At 43.6% G+C, this 24,602-nt stretch overlaps 1 protein-coding gene across 1 annotated transcript in view; it reads right to left on the bottom strand.

Annotated features, from left to right (window-relative positions):
• Positions 1-24,602, bottom strand: part of LOC121309896 (serine/threonine-protein kinase OSR1-like) — an 80,882-nt gene that overhangs the window by 4,109 nt on the left and 52,171 nt on the right. Inside the window, exons 6-14 of the mRNA XM_041243072.1 lie at positions 20,467-20,576; positions 19,677-19,778; positions 17,097-17,230; positions 16,734-16,782; positions 15,837-15,902; positions 14,537-14,659; positions 3,834-3,869; positions 3,468-3,632; positions 2,102-2,178 (exon numbers count right to left, since the gene is read on the bottom strand). Coding sequence (XP_041099006.1) covers positions 2,102-2,178; positions 3,468-3,632; positions 3,834-3,869; positions 14,537-14,659; positions 15,837-15,902; positions 16,734-16,782; positions 17,097-17,230; positions 19,677-19,778; positions 20,467-20,576 — 862 coding nt within the window. The remainder of the gene's footprint in view (positions 1-2,101; positions 2,179-3,467; positions 3,633-3,833; positions 3,870-14,536; positions 14,660-15,836; positions 15,903-16,733; positions 16,783-17,096; positions 17,231-19,676; positions 19,779-20,466; positions 20,577-24,602) is intronic.

Raw genomic sequence — 24,602 nt, 5'->3', positions numbered from 1 at the left:
AGACAGGTGAGAGCGCTGCTCTGTGATGAGGTGATCTGTCAATGAGAGAGACAGGTCAGAGTGCTGCTCTGTGATGAGGTGATCTGTCAATGAGAGAGACAGGTGAGAGTGCTGCTCTGTGATGAGGTGATCTGTCAATGAGAGAGACAGGTCAGAGTGCTGCTCTGTGATGAGGTGATCTGTCAATGAGAGAGACAGGTGAGAGCGCTGCTCTGTGATGAGGTGCTGTGTCAATGAGAGAGACAGGTGAGAACGCTGCTCTGTGATGAGGTGCTCTGTCAATGAGAGAGACAGGTGAGAGTGCTGCTCTGTGATGAGGTGCTGTGTCAATGAGAGAGACAGGTGAGAACGCTGCTCTGTGATGAGGTGATCTGTGTCAATGAGAGAGACAGGTGAGAGTGCTGCTCTGTGATGAGGTGCTCTGTCAATGAGAGAGACAGGTGAGAGCGCTGCTCTGTGATGAGGTGCTGTGTCAATGAGAGAGACAGGTGAGAGTGCTGCTCTGTGATGAGGTGCTGTGTCAATGAGAGAGACAGGTGAGAGTGCTGCTCTGTGATGAGGTGCTCTGTCAATGAGAGAGACAGGTGAGAGTGCTGCTCTGTGATGAGGTGCTGTGTCAATGAGAGAGACAGGTGAGAGTGCTGCTGCTCTGTGTCAATGAGAGAGACAGGTGAGAGTGCTGCTCTGTGATGAGGTGCTCTGTCAATGAGAGAGACAGGTGAGAACGCTGCTCTGTGATGAGGTGCTGTGTCAATGAGAGAGAGTGAGAACGCAGGTGAGAGGTGCTGTCAATGAGAGAGACAGGTGAGAGCGCTGCTCTGTGATGAGGTGCTCTGTCAATGAGAGAGACTGGTGAGAGTGCTGCTCTGTGATGCTGCTCTGGTGAGGTGCTGTGTCAATGAGAGAGACAGGTGAGAGTGCTGCTCTGTGATGAGGTGCTGTGTCAATGAGAGAGACAGGTGAGAACGCTGCTCTGTGAGGTGAGGTGCTGTGTCAATGAGAGAGACAGGTGAGAACGCTGCTCTGTGATGAGGTGCTGTGTCAATGAGAGAGACAGGTGTCAATGAGAGAGACAGGTGAGAGCGCTGCTCTGTGATGAGGTGATCTGTCAATGAGAGAGACAGGTGAGAGTGCTGCTCTGTGATGAGGTGCTGTGTCAATGAGAGAGACAGGTGAGAACGCTGCTCTGTGATGAGGTGCTGTGTCAATGAGAGAGACAGGTGAGACGCTGCTCATCTGTGTCAATGAGAGAGACAGGTGAGAGCGCTGCTCTGTGATGAGGTGATCTGTCAATGAGAGAGACAGGTGAGAGCGCTGCTCTGTGATGAGGTGATCTGTCAATGAGAGAGACAGGTGAGAGCGCTGCTCTGTGATGAGGTGCTCTGTCAATGAGAGAGACAGGTGAGAACGCTGCTCTGTGATGAGGTGCTGTGTCAATGAGAGAGACAGGTGAGAGTGCTGCTCTGTGATGAGGTGAGGTGCTGTGTCAATGAGAGAGACAGGTGAGAGTGCTGCTCTGTGATGAGGTGAGGTGAGATGCTCTGCCAATCAGCTTGTAGCAGTAAGACTTACATAGAGAGCCCCCACACACCAGTGTTATTTTGCTTCATAAACTTATTATTATTGATTGAAAACTGCTGAATAATGTTAAATTAACATACTGCATTACATACATGAAATACTGTGCTACTATTATGTTGTCTGGTAGATGTTTGCAATATCATTTTGTAGTTTGTTTAATCAATAAAATGATGTTCATATAGTTTTTCTTTTTTGTTTGTTTTGTCTTTTTAAATTAATGTCTCAATACTAAAATTCAAGGTTATGCAAAACTTTTGGCCATATAGTTAATGGAGCACAAGGGCTGGCCCTCATTCAGTCATTATTTCATTCAGCAATGTAGTTTATTTATTCCTACAAGCCACCTTTTTACAGGTCTGAGTAGCTGAGAAATAGTATTGGTGCTGCCGAAACAAAATGTGCTATTGCTGCCCTCTGGTGGTAAACCAAAGTATAAACCGTCAACCCACGCTCAGTGGTGGCCAATACAGCAAACACTGCGATGCACAGGAAATGTAATGCAAGCCCATTTGAAGCTTACCTCAACCTCAATACCAAACTGATGGGTGACTGCGTAGCATCGTATGCTGGGGCAGCAGAGGGAGCAGCAGGGGGCACCTGTGAAAGGGAACAGACGATGAAAAAAGCCATCGAGGGAAGCAACTTTATCTGTTTCTATAACGAGCGCTCCGAAAACAGTTTTGGGTCACTGAGTAATTTACTCTCCAGTTCAGACACTGTGTGAGTGAAAAGCACATTTGCTGAGTGCTTTCAATACGGTACATCCTTTCAAGCTAACGTGCTATACATGAACTACAGCCTTGCATTTCATTTGCTTTATTAACCACAAACACCATGGCTGAGAAGCAAACCCACACACAAACTGCAGCTGGAAAATACTTAACAAAAGGCCTGCATGCACATACTATATATTTCTAAAAGAAACAATAATATTGTATTCCTATTGCTTGCCTTGCTATAGCAATCTGAAGCATCCCAACTCTCAAAACACAGAAAGCTGTATTTATTATATAGATTTACTTCAGTTGACAGACAGGTAAGTTGGTAGGTTAGGTTGAGGGTGTTAAAACAGCACTGAGAAATCCAGAATCCAAAATCTAGAATCCAGACGCGTTTTCACCAATCAGAAACACGCACTGCAAGAGAGTGGATTAAACCAAAACGCTTTAACAAAATAAAACTGCACTGAAAACCTGGACTTAATGGTCACGTGTTTCTGGCAATTCCCAGGCAGGCTACAGTTAGCTATCCCAGCATTCCTGTGATGCACTCTCTAGCTGCTGCATGCAGCACATTCACAACTGACCACTGAGATGCAGCGAAGTGCAAGCAGCTTGATAACATGTGAGCTCAAGCTGTGTGTGTTCTTTACACATCCCATTTAAACATCATGCACGGTCAAAGAAAAGGGCTTGTAACCAGGAGGACGCGGGTTCAAATCACGGCTCACTCACGGACTCAGTGTGTGACCCCGAGCAGGTCACTGAACCTCCTGCATAGTTCACACACCCTAGTCTCTGTAAGTCATCTTGGATAAAGGTGTCTGCTAAATAAACAAATAATAATAATTCATATTGGTTTCTAATGCGGAAAGCACCCAGTACACAGCTTTTCCGGAGCGCTGCATAACTGCGTACCTTTGGCTGGGCTCCAATAACTGCAAGTTTAAGCAGTAATAAGATATGATTTAGAAACCTTGGCAGAGGTCTCTTTTTACTTTTAGCTTTTAAAATCTTTCTTGCTTGCTTGTTTGTTTTTTACTGCCTAATACAAGACATTGCTTTTTATTTCTCCAATCGAAGTGCTCCTTGCTGGGTTACTCTTCCTGGGTGCCCTCACACAGCCACCTGGCAACTGCAGTGAGCTAAACAAACAGGAAGCTGTACCTGAGCAGCAGCTGCCTGGCCTGGTGCGGGGGCTGCAGCCTGGGCAGCCGCTGGAGCGTTGGCTGGGAGGGTCTGTGCAGCGGCCTGGACTGGAGGCAGAGGTAGCTGGGCCTGCCCTTCCCCTGAAGGCTGAAGGTTACTTGTAGGCTCTGTTGGTGGAAAGTCCTAGAAACAAACAAAAGAAAAATGACTAAAGGAGACGCATGCCGTTTTACTGGATATTGGTCTACAAGCCACCTGTACTAGGAAAAAAGTTAGACATTAAATGCATTTTTTTTTTTTTTTTTTTAGGAATACAGCTACTGTACCATCTGATACAAAGAAATACAGTATGTTTAATTAAGGAAAATTATTTTTCAGACTCACCACTGAGTTTTGTGAACCCTCTTTCACTCTGGGTGACTGAAAAATAGAAAGAAAAAGAAAAAAAGGTTATTATTCCAGCTGAAACTTTGCACAGATTTCCTACAGTTACACAGGCTCGGATTAGTGTTGAACTGCACAGGGTTCCTACAGGCTTGGATTAGTGTTGAACTGCACAGGGTTCCTACAGGCTTGGATTAGTGTTGAACTGCACAGGGTCCCTACAGGCTCGGATTAGTGTTGAACTGCACAGGGTCCCTACAGGCTCGGATTAGTGTTGAACTGCACAGGGCCCCTACAGGCTTGGATTAGTGTTGAACTGCACAGGGCCCCTACAGGCTTGGATTAGTGTTGAACTGCACAGGGCCCCTACAGGCTTGGATTAGTGTTGAACTGCACAGGGTCCCTACAGGCTTGGATTAGTGTTGAACTGCACAGGGTCCCTACAGGCTTGGATTAGTGTTGAACTGCACAGGGTCCCTACAGGCTTGGATTAGTGTTGAACTGCACAGGGTCCCTACAGGCTTGGATTAGTGTTGAACTGCACAGGGTTCCTACAGGCTTGGATTAGTGTTGAACTGCACAGGGTCCCTACAGGCTTGGATTAGTGTTGAACTGCACAGGGTCCCTACAGGCTTGGATTAGTGTTGAGCTGCACAGGGTTCCTACAGGCTTGGATTAGTGTTGAACTGCACAGGGTTCCTACAGGCTTGGATTAGTGTTGAACTGCACAGGGTCCCTACAGGCTTGGATTAGTGTTGAACTGCACAGGGTTCCTACAGGCTTGGATTAGTGTTGAACTGCACAGGGTCCCTACAGGCTTGGATTAGTGTTGAACTGCACAGGGTTCCTACAGGCTTGGATTAGTGTTGAACTGCACAGGGTTCCTACAGGCTTGGATTAGTGTTGAACTGCACAGGGTTCCTACAGGCTTGGATTAGTGTTGAACTGCACAGGGTTCCTACAGGCTTGGATTAGTGTTGCACTGCACAGGGTCCCTACAGGCTTGGATTAGTGTTGAACTGCACAGGGTTCCTACAGGCTTGGATTAGTGTTGAACTGCACAGGGTTCCTACAGGCTTGGATTAGTGTTGAACTGCACAGGGTTCCTACAGGCTTGGATTAGTGTTGAACTGCACAGGGTCCCTACAGGCTTGGATTAGTGTTGAACTGCACAGGGTTCCTACAGGCTTGGATTAGTGTTGAACTGCACAGGGTCCCTACAGGCTTGGATTAGTGTTGAACTGCACAGGGTTCCTACAGGCTTGGATTAGTGTTGAACTGCACAGGGTCCCTACAGGCTTGGATTAGTGTTGAACTGCACAGGGTCCCTACAGGCTTGGATTAGTGTTGAACTGCACAGGGTTCCTACAGGCTTGGATTAGTGTTGAACTGCACAGGGTTCCTACAGGCTTGGATTAGTGTTGAACTGCACAGGGTCCCTACAGGCTTGGATTAGTGTTGAACTGCACAGGGTCCCTACAGGCTTGGATTAGTGTTGAACTGCACAGGGTCCCTACAGGCTTGGATTAGTGTTGAACTGCACAGGGTCCCTACAGGCTTGGATTAGTGTTGACCTGCACAGGGTTCCTACAGGCTTGGATTAGTGTTGAACTGCACAGGGTTCCTACAGGCTTGGATTAGTGTTGAACTGCACAGGGTCCCTACAGGCTTGGATTAGTGTTGAACTGCACAGGGTTCCTACAGGCTTGGATTAGTGTTGAACTGCACAGGGTTCCTACAGGCTTGGATTAGTGTTGAACTGCACAGGGTCCCTACAGGCTTGGATTAGTGTTGAACTGCACAGGGTTCCTACAGGCTTGGATTAGTGTTGAACTGCACAGGGTCCCTACAGGCTTGGATTAGTGTTGAACTGCACAGGGTCCCTACAGGCTTGGATTAGTGTTGAACTGCACAGGGCCCCTACAGGCTTGGATTAGTGTTGAACTGCACAGGGCCCCTACAGGCTTGGATTAGTGTTGAACTGCACAGGGTTCCTACAGGCTTGGATTAGTGTTGAACTGCACAGGGTCCCTACAGGCTTGGATTAGTGTTGAACTGCACAGGGTTCCTACAGGCTTGGATTAGTGTTGAACTGCACAGGGTTCCTACAGGCTTGGATTAGTGTTGAACTGCACAGGGTCCCTACAGGCTTGGATTAGTGTTGAACTGCACAGGGTCCCTACAGGCTTGGATTAGTGTTGAACTGCACAGGGTTCCTACAGGCTTGGATTAGTGTTGAACTGCACAGGGTTCCTACAGGCTTGGATTAGTGTTGAACTGCACAGGGTCCCTACAGGCTTGGATTAGTGTTGAACTGCACAGGGTTCCTACAGGCTTGGATTAGTGTTGAACTGCACAGGGTTCCTACAGGCTTGGATTAGTGTTGAACTGCACAGGGTTCCTACAGGCTTGGATTAGTGTTGAACTGCACAGGGTTCCTACAGGCTTGGATTAGTGTTGAACTGCACAGGGTTCCTACAGGCTTGGATTAGTGTTGAACTGCACAGGGTTCCTACAGGCTTGGATTAGTGTTGAACTGCACAGGGTTCCTACAGGCTTGGATTAGTGTTGAACTGCACAGGGTCCCTACAGGCTTGGATTAGTGTTGAACTGCACAGGGTTCCTACAGGCTTGGATTAGTGTTGAACTGCACAGGGTTCCTACAGGCTTGGATTAGTGTTGAACTGCACAGGGTCCCTACAGGCTTGGATTAGTGTTGAACTGCACAGGGTTCCTACAGGCTTGGATTAGTGTTGAACTGCACAGGGTCCCTACAGGCTTGGATTAGTGTTGAACTGCACAGGGTTCCTACAGGCTTGGATTAGTGTTGAACTGCACAGGGTCCCTACAGGCTTGGATTAGTGTTGAACTGCACAGGGTTCCTACAGGCATTAGTGTTGAACTGCACAGGGTCCCTACAGGCTTGGATTAGTGTTGAACTGCACAGGGTTCCTACAGGCTTGGATTAGTGTTGAACTGCACAGGGTTCCTACAGGCTTGGATTAGTGTTGAACTGCACAGGGTCCCTACAGGCTTGGATTAGTGTTGAACTGCACAGGGTTCCTACAGGCTTGGATTAGTGTTGAACTGCACAGGGTTCCTACAGGCTTGGATTAGTGTTGAACTGCACAGGGTTCCTACAGGCTTGGATTAGTGTTGAACTGCACAGGGTTCCTACAGGCTTGGATTAGTGTTGAACTGCACAGGGTTCCTACAGGCTTGGATTAGTGTTGAACTGCACAGGGTCCCTACAGGCTTGGATTAGTGTTGAACTGCACAGGGTTCCTACAGGCTTGGATTAGTGTTGAACTGCACAGGGTTCCTACAGGCTTGGATTAGTGTTGAACTGCACAGGGTTCCTACAGGCTTGGATTAGTGTTGAGCTGCACAGGGTTCCTACAGGCTTGGATTAGTGTTGAACTGTACAGGGTCGGGATCAAATCCAAGACGTGAATTCAACATGTGTGTCGCAAATGCCCTGTACAACAGTGGGTGAGCCGTTCACTAGCCTGTTGTAGGGGTTGAAGCATAGGCAGAGAGTGAAACATTGACTGGGTTGGGTTGGGCATGTAGAGGACTGGGCTGCAGGGCTGGGAATATTTACCTTCCGCAGACGATAGAAACACATTTAGTAAAACTTGTCTGAGATGCCAGTAAAGACGGCTGTTGTCTACAGTGTTACTCAATGTCTAAGAAATGCTCTGTCACAAAGTGTAAACATTACAGTCACAAGCCCCTTAGCATGAACTCCCTGGCCTGAGAGCCTGTTAAACCAGGGAGGGGGTGAGGGGGCAGAGGAATGGGCTTGGGATCTGTTCAGCAGATGAAGGCAAGTCATCTTCATCTGTTCAAGTACGGGGATGTCTGTGAGGAGTGCTTGTGCTTAATGCAGTGCTACAGTCACCTCACAGTCAATGACTACAAAAGGGTAAAGGAAAAAGGAGACACATCATTGAAGCTTATTTTAAACTGGAGATGCTGAAAGCTAATGCCAGCTGTTATAAACAATCATTAGACTAATTCATCATCCTGTATGGGATATTTACAGGGCTTTAACAGTACAGTGTGTTTCAACGTAAAACAGAACATTAAATATGTGTGCTAAAGTGTGTTCACTGATCAGCCACGTTTGTAACTGTTAAAATGTGTTCATTGATCAGCCACGTTTGAAACGTGTGTTCATTGATCAGCCACGTTTGTAACTTTGTTAAAGTGTGTTCATTGATCAGCCACATTTGTAACTTTGTTAAAGTGTGTTCATTGATCAGCCACATTTGTAACTTTGTTAAAGTGTGTTCATTGATTAACTATGTTTGTAACTTTGTTAAAGTGTGTTAATTGATTAACCACATCTGTAACTTTGTTAAAGTGTGTTCATTGATCAGCCACATTTGTAACTTTGTTAAAGTGTGTTCATTGATCAGCCACGTTTGTAACTTTGTTAAAATGTGTTCACTGATCAGCCACGTTTGTAATTTTGTTAAAGTGTGTTCATTGATCAGCCACGTTTGTAACTTTGTTAAAGTGTGTTCATTGATCAGCCACGTTTGTAACTTTGTTAAAGTGTGTTCACTGATCAGCCACGTTTGAAACGTGTGTTCATTGATCAGCCACGTTTGTAATTTTGTTAAAGTGTGTTCACTGATCAGCCATGTTTGTAACTTTGTTAAAATGTGTTCATTGATCAGCCACATTTGTAACTTTGTTAAAATGTGTTCATTGATCAACCACGTTTGTAACTTTGTTAAAGTGTGTTCACTGATCAGCCACGTTTGAAACGTGTGTTCATTGATCAGCCACGTTTGTAATTTTGTTAAAGTGTGTTCACTGATCAGCCATGTTTGTAACTTTGTTAAAGTGTGTTAATTGATCAGCCACATTTGTAACTTTGTTAAAGTGTGTTCATTGATCAGCCACGTTTGTAACTTTGTTAAAGTGTGTTCACTGATCAGCCACGTTTGTAACTTTGTTCAGCCACGTTTGAAACGTGTGTTCATTGATCAGCCACGTTTGTAATTGTGTTAAAGTGTGTTCACTGATCAGCCATGTTTGTAACTTTGTTAAAATGTGTTCATTGATTAACCACGTTTGTAACTTTGTTAAAGTGTGTTCATTGATCAGCCACGTTCGTAACTTTGTTAGTGTGTTCATTGATCAGCCACGTTTGTAACTTTGTTAAAGTGTGTTCACTGATCAGCCACATTTGAAATGTGTGTTCATTGATCAGCCATGTTTGTAATTTTGTTAGTGTGTTCACTGATCAGCCACGTTTGAAACGTGTGTTCATTGATCAGCCACGTTTGTAACTTTGTTAGTGTGTTCATTGATCAGCCACGTTTGTAACTTTGTTAGTGTGTTCATTGATCAGCCACGTTTGTAACTTTGTTCAAGTGTGTTCATTGATCAGCCACGTTTGTAACTTTGTTAAAGTGTGTTCACTGATTAACCACGTTTGTAACTTTGTTAAAGTGTGTTCATTGATCAGCCACGTTTGTAACTTTGTTAAAGTGTTTTCATTGATCAGCCACGTTTGTAACTTTGTTAAAGTGTGTTCACTGATTAACCACGTTTGTAACTTTGTTCAAGTGTGTTCATTGATAAGCCACGTTTGTAACTTTGTTAAAGTGTGTTCACTGATTAACCACGTTTGTAACTTTGTTAGTGTGTTCATTGATCAGCCACGTTTGTAACTTTGTTAAAGTGTGTTCACTGATTAACCACGTTTGTAACTTTGTTCAAGTGTGTTCATTGATAAGCCACGTTTGTAACTTTGTTAAAGTGTGTTCACTGATTAACCACGTTTGTAACTTTGTTAGTGTGTTCATTGATCAGCCACGTTTGTAACTTTGTTAAAGTGTTTTCATTGATCAGCCACGTTTGAAACTTTGTTAAAGTGTGTTCATTTGTTCTGCACATGGCACTGCCAGCATCACCTAGTCTTCTGTAACATAGCAGCATCTCTGGCATGCAGATCATTTTCAGTTGTTTCTCAAAAAGGATGACTCTGTGCATTTCTGGGAGAACAGATTTTGCTGCAGATTTCCAGCCCTTCCCTGAAGAATCTGGTTACTGAACAGTACTAGCAATAACTGATTAATGGTCTTGGATCCGAGTCTATAAAACTGTGATCACCTTGCAGACTTCTGAAGCCGAGTCACTGCTGCCCTGGCTGCACCCTGAGGAAACACAAAGCCACTTTGTGGCTTAGAACTTGATTTCAGGCCACTAGATTTCAGGCCACTGCATGGCACACCAGAGGAGACTTGGGATTTGATACAGTAAAGATGTCTCAAACTAGGTCTCCTGGAACTCTGTTTCAAGCCACTATTCTTGAGACGTGGCTTAGTGTTCCTTCAGCTTTACAGCAGATGCTTCACATTGTTTGTCCAAGCCTGTACTGTATAGTACCTTCTTTAAAACAATACAAGTCATATTGACAGATGCATGCCTGGCAACCACATACTGACATAGACATGGTACACCTTGTGAGCCAGTTCCACTCGAAACAGTGTAGCACGTGCCATGGAACCGTTGAACAATGCGGGTTATGCATATTCATTTCCTGCTGGGCATCATTTGTAGTGGAAAGTGATGTTAAGGACCTATTATAGCAGCAGGTGCCCAGGTTTCATTCTCCTGGATTACTTGCTAGGCTCAGTCAGGCAGTTAGTGAATCCTTGGCAGTGGAGTGCATATAAAAATATACAATGATAGTAAATACAGATGGCTTCCAGGAAGTCTCATTTACTGTACAATCCACACAGCGCAGTCTCATTTACTGTACAATCCACACAGCGCAGTCTCATTTACTGTACAATCCACACAGCGCAGTCTCATTTACTGTACAATCCACACAGCGCAGTCTCATTTACTGTACAATCCACACAGCACAGTCTCATTTACTGTACAACACAGCGCAGTCTCATTTACTGTACAACACAGCGCAGTCTCATTTACTGTACAATCCACACAGCACAGTCTCATTTACTGTACAACACAGCGCAGTCTCATTTACTGTACAACACAGCGCAGTCTCATTTACTGTACAATCCACACAGCGCATGTCTCATTTACTGTACAATCCACACAGCGCAGTCTCATTTACTGTACAATCCACACAGCGCAGTCTCATTTACTGTACAATCCACACAGCGCAGTCTCATTTACTGTACAATCCACACAGCGCAGTCTCATTTACTGTACAATCCACACAGCGCAGTCTCATTTACTGTACAATCCACACAGCGCAGTCTCATTTACTGTACAATCCACACAGCGCAGTCTCATTTACTGTACAATCCACACAGCGCAGTCTCATTTACTGTACAATCCACACAGCGCAGTCTCATTTACTGTACAACACAGCGCAGTCTCATTTACTGTACAACACAGCGCAGTCTCATTTACTGTACAATCCACACAGCACAGTCTCATTTACTGTACAACACAGCGCAGTCTCATTTACTGTACAATCCACACAGCGCAGTCTCATTTACTGTACAATCCACACAGCGCAGTCTCATTTACTGTACAATCCACACAGCGCAGTCTCATTTACTGTACAACACAGCGCAGTCTCATTTACTGTACAGCACAGCGCAGTCTCATTTACTGTACAATCCACACAGCGCAGTCTCATTTACTGTACAATCCACACAGCGCAGTCTCATTTACTGTACAATCCACACAGCGCAGTCTCATTTACTGTACACCACACAGCGCAGTCTCATTTACTGTACAATCCACACAGCGCAGTCTCATTTACTGTACAATCCACACAGCGCAGTCTCATTTACTGTACACCACACAGCGCAGTCTCATTTACTGTACAATCCACACAGCGCAGTCTCATTTACTGTACAATCCACACAGCGCAGTCTCATTTACTGTACAACACAGCGCAGTCTCATTTACTGTACAATCCACACAGCGCAGTCTCATTTACTGTACATCCACACAGCGCAGTCTCATTTACTGTACATCCACACAGCGCAGTCTCATTTACTGTACAATCCACACAGCGCAGTCTCATTTACTGTACAATCCACACAGCGCAGTCTCATTTACTGTACAACACAGCGCAGTCTCATTTACTGTACAACACAGCGCAGTCTCATTTACTGTACAATCCACACAGCACTGTCTCATTTACTGTACAACACAGCGCAGTCTCATTTACTGTACAACACAGCGCAGTCTCATTTACTGTACAATCATAAGAACATAAGAACATAAGAACATAAGAAAGTTTACAAACGAGAGGAGGCCATTCGGTCCATCTTGCTCGTTTGGTTGTTAGTAGCTTATTGATCCCAAAATCTCATCAAGCAGCTTCTTGAAGGATCCCAGGGTGTCAGCTTCAACAACATTACTGGGGAGTTGATTCCAGACCCTCACAATTCTCTGTGTAAAAAAGTGTCTCCTATTTTCTGTTCTGAATGCCCCTTTTTCTAAACTCCATTTGTGACCCCTGGTCCTTGTTTCTTTTTTCAGGCTGAAAAAGTCCCTTGGGTCGACACTGTCAATACCTTTTAGAATTTTGAATGCTTGAATTAGGTCGCCACGCAGTCTTCTTTGTTCAAGACTGAACAGATTCAATTCTTTTAGCCTGTCTGCATATGACATGCCTTTTAAGCCCGGAATAATTCTGGTCGCTCTTCTTTGCACTCTTTCTAGAGCAGCAATATCTTTTTTATATCGAGGTGACCAGAACTGCACACAATATTCAAGATGAGGTCTTACAAGTGCATTGTACAGTTTTAACATTACTTCCCTTGATTTAAATTCAACACTTTTCACAATGTATCCGAGCATCTTGTTCCACACAGCACAGTCTCATTTACTGTATAACACAGCGCAGTCTCATTTACTGTACAGCACAGCGCAGTCTCATTTACTGTACAATCCACACAGCGCAGTCTCATTTACTGTACAAACCACACAGCGCAGTCTCATTTACTGTACAATCCACACAGCGCAGTCTCATTTACTGTACAACACAGCGCAGTCTCATTTACTGTACAATCCACACAGCGCAGTCTCATTTACTGTACAATCCACACAGCGCAGTCTCATTTACTGTACAACACAGCGCAGTCTCATTTACTGTACAACACAGCGCAGTCTCATTTACTGTACAATCCACACAGCGCAGTCTCATTTACTGTACAATCCACACAGCGCAGTCTCATTTACTGTACAATCCACACAGCGCAGTCTCATTTACTGTACAACACAGCGCAGTCTCATTTACTGTACAACACAGCGCAGTCTCATTTACTGTACAACACAGCGCAGTCTCATTTACTGTACAATCCACACAGCGCAGTCTCATTTACTGTACAATCCACACAGCGCAGTCTCATTTACTGTACAACACAGCACTGTCTCATTTACTGTACAGCACAGTCTCATTTACTGTACAATCCACACAGAGCACTGTCTCATTTACTGTACAATCCACACAGCGCAGTCTCATTTACTGTACAATCCACACAGCAGTCTCATTTACTGTACAACACAGCGCAGTCTCATTTACTGTACAATCCACACAGCGCAGTCTCATTTACTGTACAATCCACACAGCGCAGTCTCATTTACTGTACAACACAGCGCAGTCTCATTTACTGTACAATCCACACAGAGCACTGTCTCATTTACTGTACAATCCACACAGCACAGTCTCATTTACTGTACAATCCACACAGCGCAGTCTCATTTACTGTACAATCCACACAGCGCAGTCTCATTTACTGTACAACACAGCGCAGTCTCATTTACTGTACAATCCACACAGCGCAGTTTCATTTACTGTACAATCCACACAGCGCAGTCTCATTTACTGTACAATCCACACAGCACTGTCATTTTTATACAACACAGTCTCATTTACTGTAGAATCCACACAGCGCAGTCTCATTTACTGTACAATCCACATAGCCAGGCTGGACATGCTTTCTCCACACACTGAGACTCACAATGTCTCTGTGGATACTCTGCAGAGTGCTGGATACTGGACATGCTTTCTCCACACACACACTCACAATGTCTCTGTGGATACTCTGCAGAGTGCTGGATACTGGACATGCTTTCTCCACACACACACTCACAATGTCTCTGTGGATACTCTGCAGAGCGCTGGATACTGGACATGCTTTCTCCACACACACACTCATAATGTCTCTGTGGATACTCTGCAGAGCGCTGGATACTGGACATGCTTTCTCCACACACTGAGACTCACAATGTCTCTGTGGATACTCTGCAGAGCGCTGGATACTGGACATGCTTTCTCCACACACACACTCACAATGTCTCTGTGGATACTCTGCAGAGCGCTGGATACTAGACATGCTTTCTCCACACACAGACTCACAATGTCTCTGTGGATACTCTGCAGAGTGCTGGATACTCGACATGCTTTCTCCACACACACACTCACAATGTCTCTGTGGATACTTTGCAGAGCGCTGGATACTGGACATGCTTTCTCCACACACTGAGACTCACAATGTCTCTGTGGATACTCTGCAGAGCGCTGGATACTGGACATGCTTTCTCCACACATTGAGACTCACAATGTCTCTGTGGATACTCTGCAGAGTGCTGGATACTCGGCATGCTTTCTCCACACACAGACTCACAATGTCTCTGTGGATACTCTGCAGAGCGCTGGATCCTGGACATGTTTGCTCCACACTCACCCTTAACTGTGCGACAGCAGCTTTCCCCTCCTCGCTCTCCTCGTCCAGCTCGTCATCGCTCCACTCCCACTCCCCGTCCTCCGTCTTGTGGAGCCGCCCGCTGGAACCTGGCACCCTCCGCACCTTCGCAAGGGAAATGACGGGAATGAAATACGGAAGGGTGTGATCCCCTGGAAATATATCTAAATCTGCCCACGAATCACCAAGTGCTCTGACTGACCAGAGCACAAATCAAATTTGCAATGCCACCTCTAACATCCCAAAGCTATGCTTTTAATATGGTAAACATCTAAATGGGTGGGGGGGTCACTCATCCTTGCAGCTGCTGCTAATCGTGATAGTATAGAAGTCCAATACAAACCAAACCTTCTATTATGTTCTTTTCTGCTTTCACCCTTTAAAAGGTACAAGGCACATAAGCGTCCCACAAATATACATATTTTTGCAATGAGGTGCATGAAGCAGGGTTTAAAATGTACTGCCAGGTTGATCTGCTCATCCAAATTGTCAAATTCCTCCATGTGACACTTAAGTCACTCTCAATTCTATTACAAGAACCACCCATTTTAACAAGAGCCCAATTCTGTTACATGAACCCGTTTGAACAAGCTCTCAATTCTATTACAAGAACCTGTCTGAACAAGCGCTCAATTCTACTACAAGAACCTGTCTGAACAAGCGCTCAATTCTACTACAAGAACCTGTTTGAACAAGCACTCAATTCTATTACAAGAACCTGTTTGAACAAGCGCTCAATTCTATTCCATGAACCCGTTTGAACAAGCGCTTAATTCTATTACAAGAACCTGTTTGAACAAGCGCTCAATTCTATTCCATGAACCCGTTTGAACAAGCGCTCAATTCTACTACAAGAACCTGTTTGAACAAGCGCTCAATTCTATTACAAGAACCCGTTTGAAGAAGCGCTCAATTCTATTACAAGAACCTGTTTGAACAAGCGCTCAATTCTATTGCAAGAACCTGTTTGAACAAGCGCTCAATTCTATTACAAGAACCCGTTTGAAGAAGCGCTCAATTCTATTACAAGAACCTGTTTGAACAAGCGCTCAATTCTACTACAAGAACCCATTTGAACCAGCACTCAGTTCTTGTGTAGCTGACTGGGTTAAAGGGTTAAATTAGGAACACACAGATTGTAGGAATCTCATTCCCAGTTTGTGTTTTACTGGCAGTTTAGCATTAGAAGTAGGGAATGTATGAAAGGTGAGCTGCACAGGGCATCAAGGTACGAGCCAACTAGAGTTTCTGACTTCCAGAGAATAATAAAAAAGAGCTTTACCTTTTTAGATCTTTCTATTATCGTGGGCGCCCGTTGCAGCAGCCGTTCTTGTAAAAATTCTTTGTTCTAAAATTAAGAAAATAATAAAATAAACAAACAAGCAGGCATTTACAGTGACTGACAAAGCAAGATTTTAGTTTTTGTTATAATACTGATATAATTGCATCATGGTAATCAATATAAAAATATAGTTACAGTACTGTGGCTAATAGTAAACAGAATAGAATTTAGCAAAATAACATTCACTAAAATGCACCAAAGCGCATCAATAATAATAATAATAATAATCAAGCCGGAATGGGTGAAACTGCTGTGCAATGAGTCTTTTTGCCATCCTTGCCAACTGTCTAGACCACCAAATCAATAGCAACAGCACCTGCTTTATATAGTTTCATCTATATAATACACAGCATGCTGGAGATATACAGCACCCTCAATGCAATACATAACTTATCTGTGTGATCTATGCAAGGGTACTGCAAATATAAAAGTGTGCTCTCATGAATAAGGGCCGCCCAGAAGATGAAACTGCTTCGATTGCATTCCAGTAGTTCAGTAGTGCATCACATAGGGAGAGGATTGCTTGTGGGTTTCCAGTAGTTTTCATGTTGTGCATCACACAGGGAGAGGATTGCTTGTGTGTTTCCAGTAGTTTTCAAGTAGTGCATCACACAGGGAGAGGACTGCTTGTGTGTTTCCAGTAGTTTTCATGTCGTGCATCACACAGGGAGAGGATTGCTTGTGGGTTTCCAGTAGTTCAGGCGTTCAGTGCATCACACAGGGAGAGGATTGCTTGTGTAGTCCTGTCTGCTGAAACAGCTCTGACACTGCATCACAACAGCATCAGCCAGTTCACTGCATTACTTATTACAACCGCTAGGTGGATGCCTCTCTTACCTTTGCTTTCTGGAAGAATTTGTGCTTTAAAAGCTCTGCCGATGTTGGCCTAAAAGAAAAAAAAAAACAGTCAGCAACAGAGTATGGAATATTTGTGTGTTCTGTGGGCAAACAGTCCAGTGAAATGGGTCATCAGCAGCTTTTCTGATTTAAGCTACAGAAGCCTGAGGGTACCCGTGACGTGTGTTATTCACTGGGTTGCTACTGAAAACACTCAGTCTCTATGAGATCATTGTGACGGTGATCTTATAAAAAGACTGCTTTGTGTGCTTCTTGGGGGTAGTAACAACTGAGTTTCAGTACAGTTGTTCAGTAAGAACTAAAAACAAAAGTAAAGAAAAAAAATCCCGAAAAGCACCTGACCTCTTTTCTGGGTCTTTCTGCAGACACAGGGAGATCATCTTCCTGAAAGACTTGCCGTATTTCTTCACTATGTCTTTATCCTGGATGCCGGTCTCCAAGCCTGGCGGGTCGTTCTGCAGGGTTAGCATTAGAACCTGCAAGAACGCAAGCAGTTAGTGCTGAGCTGCTGGGAAATCACGTCCTGCTCGCTTCTCAAAGTCTCTCTATTACTGCGGCGTCATGATAAACTAGCTGCTAATTGTAACTGCTTTTTAAAGAGGAATTAGGGTTGAAAGGCAGGACGTGACCTGGCCCTGGTTACGCTGCACATGTCTGACTGAAGCTCATTAACATGCACTCCGCTGTACATATCCCTCACCTAGTTCTCAACACAACTGCAGCTGTTCTCATACTCTCAATGGCTAACCAGCTTTCCCTCTACCAATCATATTAGAATAAAAACAGAACAAACACACAGTATCCAAAAGGCCATTATTAAGGCTGTATTTTGCTCGCAGTTTTCAAGATTTCTGTGAAATGTATCCACTGCTGTGTGATATGTAAATATAAATATTTAGGAACACTTGCTGTATAAGAACTTGAGAGCGAATTCTCAATGTTGAATGTGACCACACTATTTTTTCTGCTTTAATAGAGATTACGCTTAATTGAGAAATATCTTGAAATACCTATTTTTAGACTGTGAAATAAGCATTTTTTACCATGAAAAAAACTACAGCCTTAGTTATTATACTGTATAAGCTCAAATAATTTCTTAAGAAATGAAAACCCTACGTATGACCCCTTCCTGGTATTTGTGATTGCTTTGGTATGGTTTCTTTAGTTTTAATGCAGGTCACAATGCTACCATAGTGACTAAACCCTCCCAGTTTGTAATGGATTGCAGAATACCTGAAACTGAGCTACAACAACATGGTGTGGGGAGTTCAGGACTTTACACAGAAGTGAGTGTTATTAAACATGACAGAGAACATCACAATGAACTTCATTCCCTGATCAATGTGTGTGTGTGTGTGTCTACCTGTGTGTGTGTGTGTCGAATACCTATATATATATATATATATATATATATATATATATATATAGACACACACACACACACACACACACACACACACACACACTGATCATCAAAAGAAACGTATCACTTATATTTGGATAAAATTCGCTAGATGTGATCAAAAAATGATAAACTCTGTTTCAGAGCAGGCGCAGTGACTTTTTATTGTGCTGATTAACAACTACATCACGAAGCTGCTGTAGAATGATCTGTCGATCTTGGGCAGGTGTTGTGACTCTTGGTCTCCCACTTCATGGCCTGTTATTGACACAGTGTGTCTGGTTATATCGTCTCTCCAGGTTTGAAATTGCTGGCTGTGAGCACCCAAGACGGCAAGCCACAGTCCGCTGCCCTAGTCCAGCCTTCAACATGCTGATTGCACGAAGGCGCTGCTTTCTTGATAGACATGGCATATTGTTGTTTTTTTTCTGTGATTTTGTTTATTATTTTCAAGCTTGCAATCCAACAGCTGAAATCACTCCATATCCAGTGTCCAATCAACTGTCTCACTAATTACGTGATTAACTGCACATGCTTCAGTCACAGTCACTCAAGCGTGTCATGATCAAGGATGAACGATAGAAAATAAACGTGTTAGAATAATGTTAAGTTTCTTTTGATGCTCGGTATACACACACACACACACTTCTTTCCATAGTACACAGGCAGCAACAGCAAGATGTGAAAAGGTTATAAACGTCAAGGGTTATTATTATGAATTACAAGAACAACAAAAAAAACAAATAAATTTGATATAAAACAGTCACAGGCCATTTAAATGCCTGAATATATGAGTCCTTACCACATACAGCTGTGTAACAAGCACCCTCAGGCCCATTACAGCAATGCAGCCTTTAAATCCTGTCATGTTCACAACCGTATTAATGTTCCTCTACAATACCTTCATTAGAATCTCCATGCATCTCTCCAGGGGCTGCACTGCCCAGGAATGGGTGTGCAGCCTGGGCTCGGCAGCCTGTGTTTAATGAACTCCTCACTCATACAGCAGCGCGTTCTTTAAAGAGGCACCTTATTCACCGGCCCCCTTATGCTTTTGAGGATGTTTGCAATCATTCTAATGTTATACAGTTTTTGATATGTTCCTGTTAAGCTCCCTGACTTGACCTGACTTCAGGACCTGCTAATTGCTGCCATAGCCATGTGCAACACAGACTAGATCAGCCGCTGTGTCTTTATTTAGAGAAGTAATAGCCGGTGCTATCTACAGAGCATGCGAGAAGGATCCAGTCTTATTCTGTACCAATGGAAATACACACTGTAGATGTGCAGTGCTATAAAGGCACTGTGGCTGATCTAGCCTGTGCTGCATGCTGTATGTCTAGGGCAGTCGTCTAGTACAGAAGAGCTGTCTGAAGCTGTTAACAGGGTTTCGATACTGAACATACTCAATTCTGCGTATGATTTTGGGAGAAATGACCTTGCTGTTGTTGCTCATGATCCCCAGGTCTCAAAGTAAACCCTTCAAATGAGGTACAAGCTGTACATTCAATGTTTTCTACCTTCATGGGTGGGTATTTGTGGTAGGGAGCTGCTCCTGTTGCCAGTTCAATAGCCGTGATTCCAAAACTCCAGATATCAGCTTTGAAGTCATAACCTCTGACCTAAAATACAGCAGGAAAGCATTGGATTAGCTGCAGACAGAGGAAACGGCAAAACCACTCAGTGGGAAAACGAGCCTCAAAACACAGGAGCGTGCGTACAAAATAATATGTCTGTTGTGTAACTTATTGTACTAAGCATTGCACTGAATGCAAATTCAAAAATACTTTTCCATTTACACAGTGCATGTCGATCACATTGCAATTGCAATCAAACGCAAAGGGAATCTCAATAACTCTACCTGAGTTAATCAGAGATGAATGAAATTCAAAGCTTCACTCCTGCTCTCTGAAACAGCTCTAATAACTCAATAACTCTACCTGAGTTAATCAGAGATGAAACTCAACATATCACTCCTGCTCTGAAACAGCTCTAATAATCAATAACTCTACCTGAGTTAATCAGAGATGAATGAAACTCAACGCATCACTCCTGCTCTGAAACAGCTCTAATAATCAATAACTCTACCTGAGTTAATCAGAGATGAATGAAACTCAACATATCACTCCTGCTCTGAAACAGCTCTAATAATCAATAACTCTACCTGAGTTAATCAGAGATGAATGAAACTCAACGCATCACTCCTGCTCTGAAACAGCTCTAATAACTCTACCTGAGTTAATCAGAGATGAATGAAACTCAACGCATCACTCCTGCTCTGAAACAGCTCTAATAACTCAATAACTCTACCTGTTCCATCACCTCCGGAGCCATCCAGCAAGGGGTTCCTACAAAGGTTTTCCTCACTTTATTCCTGGTCATGTCCCCACCTGTTGCGAGGAAGGCACTTACACCAAAGTCTGGAGAAGGGAGATAAAAAGCGAGTTAAGTTGTAAAGTCTGTAATGTATTCATTCTTGCACTACTGGCCCTGCAGGCACAAAGTGGAGAAACTGAATGCATGTCCTTTTTAACCACACCAAACTTTAGGTTTTCAAGTCCCATCAGATGTCAAAGCATGGCTATGATCTCGTGAAATTCAAGAAATCTGAAACTGAATAACCTACATGTATGATGATGATAAAGGGGTGTTATTAAACTCCAGCTGTGCAAAGACAAGTTTACTGTGGTGATGTGCTGGGGGAAGACAGTTATGCACACACAGTAAAAGTGGTGGCAAAATACAACATTAACATTTTGAGCCTGTGTTACAGTGCTTTGACAGAGTTTAACTGCTCTTCCAGCCTAAATACTTGCCATACATATAGAGCCATCTATTGCACAACTAGTATATTGCAGGCACAATAAAAGAAAAGGTTTCCAAAGTGGCAGATCACTAGATAGCTCTTAACTCTAAGCACAGTCAGAGCAGCTCAACACGATTGAAAAGCCCAGCACTTGAGTGAATGCCATTCGAACCAATCACAGTAAATTGCAAACATCACATAAAGTAGACAATACATAATGTAGAGCTACTAACTCTTAGAGAATATAGAGTACTGAACTTTAAACACAACTCTTCAAATCGGTAGCTGCACAATGATCTTTTACTTAACCCTTTCAGTCCTGGCGGCAGGTCCCGTCTTATCTTAGTATTGTTTAGCGTTCTTAAAGCTCTGACGATCCTTTAAAGTACATTTACCTAAATACATGTAGAAAATCAATGTTCCTGCTCTCAGGTAAACTCAATAAAGGAGCACCTTTCTGAATGTGTGCATAGAAATGAATCTCGCATTCTTCAGGACTGAAAGGGTTCAGGCTCAGAGGCACTGGCATTGCTACTTTGCAATTACTGTCTCTGTGATAAGGAAGAACAAAGGCAGAATGTATGACAGAGAGAGCATGTTAAACACTGAACCCAGTGTCTCAGCTTTAATTATTAAACAGCACAATTAAAACACAAGTGATCGTCACAGCTTTTCCATTCTGTTCCCTGGCATCCAACGCTTCATTAAGGGAATGGAAAATAAAAGATGCCTCTTTGTGTGAAGATAAAGCTAGAGCCCCCGATGTGTGCCCACTGGGCAATTAAAATACATTACAATCAGGCACACTTTCATAAATGTGCCATTTCTCATCATTTTAATTAAATGTCAGCTTCCCCTGTAACTGTGCTGACCACAACAAGCACAGACAGAGCTGCATAATGCAGGATGAGAAGGAGAAACAATACAACTGCACATTTGGAATTCCGGGATCAGTTCTGATTGACAGGTAAAACCTGAAGAGTTCACATTCCATGTGTTATTTAAAGTGGAGCCCAGGCTGGCAGTCTTCATTAGAAGGCTCTTTGTATCGCATTCTATTAGAATCTAAGTCCAGTTCTTTGTTCCTATCCCAGTGCTGAAAAGGTTATGATGCTCCATCCCCAGTCGTGACCATGACATCTTCTCATATTGTGAGTTGCTCTGCCTGAGCTTAGAATGCTTTACAAAATAAATGAACTGGCTCTCAGAAGGAGGGTAAGGCTATATATCCCTTCCAAGTGTGAGTGTGTGTGAGTGAGTGCACAGTTGTACGTGAGATAGCAGTACTGTGCATGCTGATAACTATGCTTTATCTGTTCTGTGGTTTGCTGTTTTGTTTCTCCACTCTTTAAAAACCCATCATCAGTTCATCACAGCCGTGAATTTGTCAGATCACAGGAATTTGATCAGACCAGATAAGCCTGTCGGAATAAATCTTTATTGAAACGATTCCATAATTCAGTAGCTAGCTCTGACTGGCTGGCATTAAGAACCCACACCCCGCCATGCATATCAGACGTGTTTCGATTCTCCACCTTCCTCCAGTATGACAGCTGAATCGCTTTACGAGACGAGACGCAAAACAACAAGCATCTCTTGCCGTGGTTTTCATTCCGATTCCTTTCTCTTTCAAGCAGCACGGTCTCCCAAAGAAGCACAATGCAGAGGCAAACTCCCGCAACGAAAAAGTGAAAAACAACATTCAGAAGTGTAATCAGACTCTACAGTACAAGCAGCTATATCTGGGGCCAATTAGTACAGCAATGACATCATTGTTTGAGGTCAATCTCGACACGTTAGTATAGCAGTGACATCACTGTTGGAGGTCAGCGTCGACACGTTAGTACAGCAATGACATCATTGTTTGATGTCATCCTCAAAACGTTAGTATAGCAGTGACATCATTGTTGGAGGTCATCATTGGCGGAGGTGTCATTTTTGGTCCAAATAGTTATTAGATGATTTGATTGGTGCTAATGACCAAAAACTGCACTTGAAAGTAAGAGCACCCTCTAGTGAGAGCTAAAGGTATGACTGCTGTACAGTGCTACCGATCCAAAGGGTGTTATCAGTGACAACAAAACGCTTCACTGTACTTCCTGGGTAATCCTGTACAAATGTGGGATGTTTTGACACAAATGGTTGTTTGTACAACAGGTAGAAGCAGTTTTCCCCACAACACATGACATATTTAGTAATATATGAACCTGTTGTATTATCTAGGCAAAATCTGTCTAGAATATAGATTCTTATCAGGACCTCACACTCATTAGTCACTCAACTGTTAGCAAGTAACACTAAGAGAGAATTGAAATACTACATAGTGCATACATGGGATTGGAGCATGAGAAAAGCATTCCGGTGAACACATTATTCAGCAAAGCTATTTGCAGTACTACATCTATTCCTGCAGAGAGAGACAGCGAGAGAGAGCGAGAGAGAGCAAGAGAGAGCGCTCTACTCTCTCTCTCTCTACTCGCTCTACTACTCTCTCTGCTCGAAACTTTATGATGTATCCGTATGTACCTAACCTCGTACTCCTTTTCGTAAGGCCACTTTGTGTAATAAGTCGTTTCGATAAACGCATGTAGATAAGGACGTCTCTCTCCTCTCCGCTCGCTCTTCCGGTGCTCGCACATCTAATTCGTCTCGCAAAGCTTTTGCACTCTCGTACTTTTTTCGTAAAGGCCACTTTTGCGGTGTAATAGAGTCGTTTCTAAACGTCATGATGTAGATAAATTACGTCTTCTCTCCAGATGTGACTCTCGCTAGAGAGAGGAGAGAGAGAGCGAGAGAGAGAGAGAGAGAGAGAGAATTGAAATACTACATAGTGCATACATGGGATTGGAGCATGAGAAAAGCATTCCGGTGAACACATTATTCAGCAAAGCTATTTGCAGTACTACACTTTCACGGTATGTACGGGGGGGGACCTCTCTCGCTCTTTTCGTAAGGAGCTAGTAATCGACGATAAGCGACTCTTTTGCGAAGACCCACGTCACTCATAACGTGTGTAGATAAGACGTCGTACTCTCTGTCGGCTCTTTTCGCTCTCACGCTACTCTTGGGGTCTTACTCTTTTCGCTCTTATACTTTATGATGTTCACGTATGTTACCCTGACCTCACTCGCTTCTGTGTAATAAGTCGTTTCGATAGCACTCATGAGTATCGTCTACCTCTGTCGCTCTCGTCTCGCTCCTCCTCTCTCTGAGAGAGACGGAGAGAGAGCGAGAGAGAGAGAGAGCGAGAGAGAATTCTTTATGAACATAGTGCATACATGGGATTGGAGCATGAGAAAAGCATTCCGGTGAACACATTATTCAGCAAAGCTATTTGCAGTACTACATCTATTTCAGGGAGAGAGAGAGAGAGAGAGAGAGAGAGAGAGAGAGAGAGAGAGAGAGAGAGAGAGAGAGAGAGAATTGAAATACTACATAGTGCATACATGGGATTGGAGCATGAGAAAAGCATTCCGGTGAACACATTATTCAGCAAAGCTATTTGCAGTACTACATCTATTCTGCCACCTCTCTCTCTCGCTCTATCCGCTCTCTCTGCTGCTCGCTTAACTCTCTCTCTCCCCTCCTCTCTCGCTCTCTCTTAACTTTATGATGTGTTTATACCTCTTATACATTCGTA

The sequence above is a fragment of the Polyodon spathula genome, chromosome 3 (genome assembly GCF_017654505.1).
Source record: "Polyodon spathula isolate WHYD16114869_AA chromosome 3, ASM1765450v1, whole genome shotgun sequence".
NCBI classification, from domain to species: domain Eukaryota; kingdom Metazoa; phylum Chordata; class Actinopteri; order Acipenseriformes; family Polyodontidae; genus Polyodon; species Polyodon spathula.
This window is presented reverse-complemented; position numbering and strand designations above follow the sequence as displayed.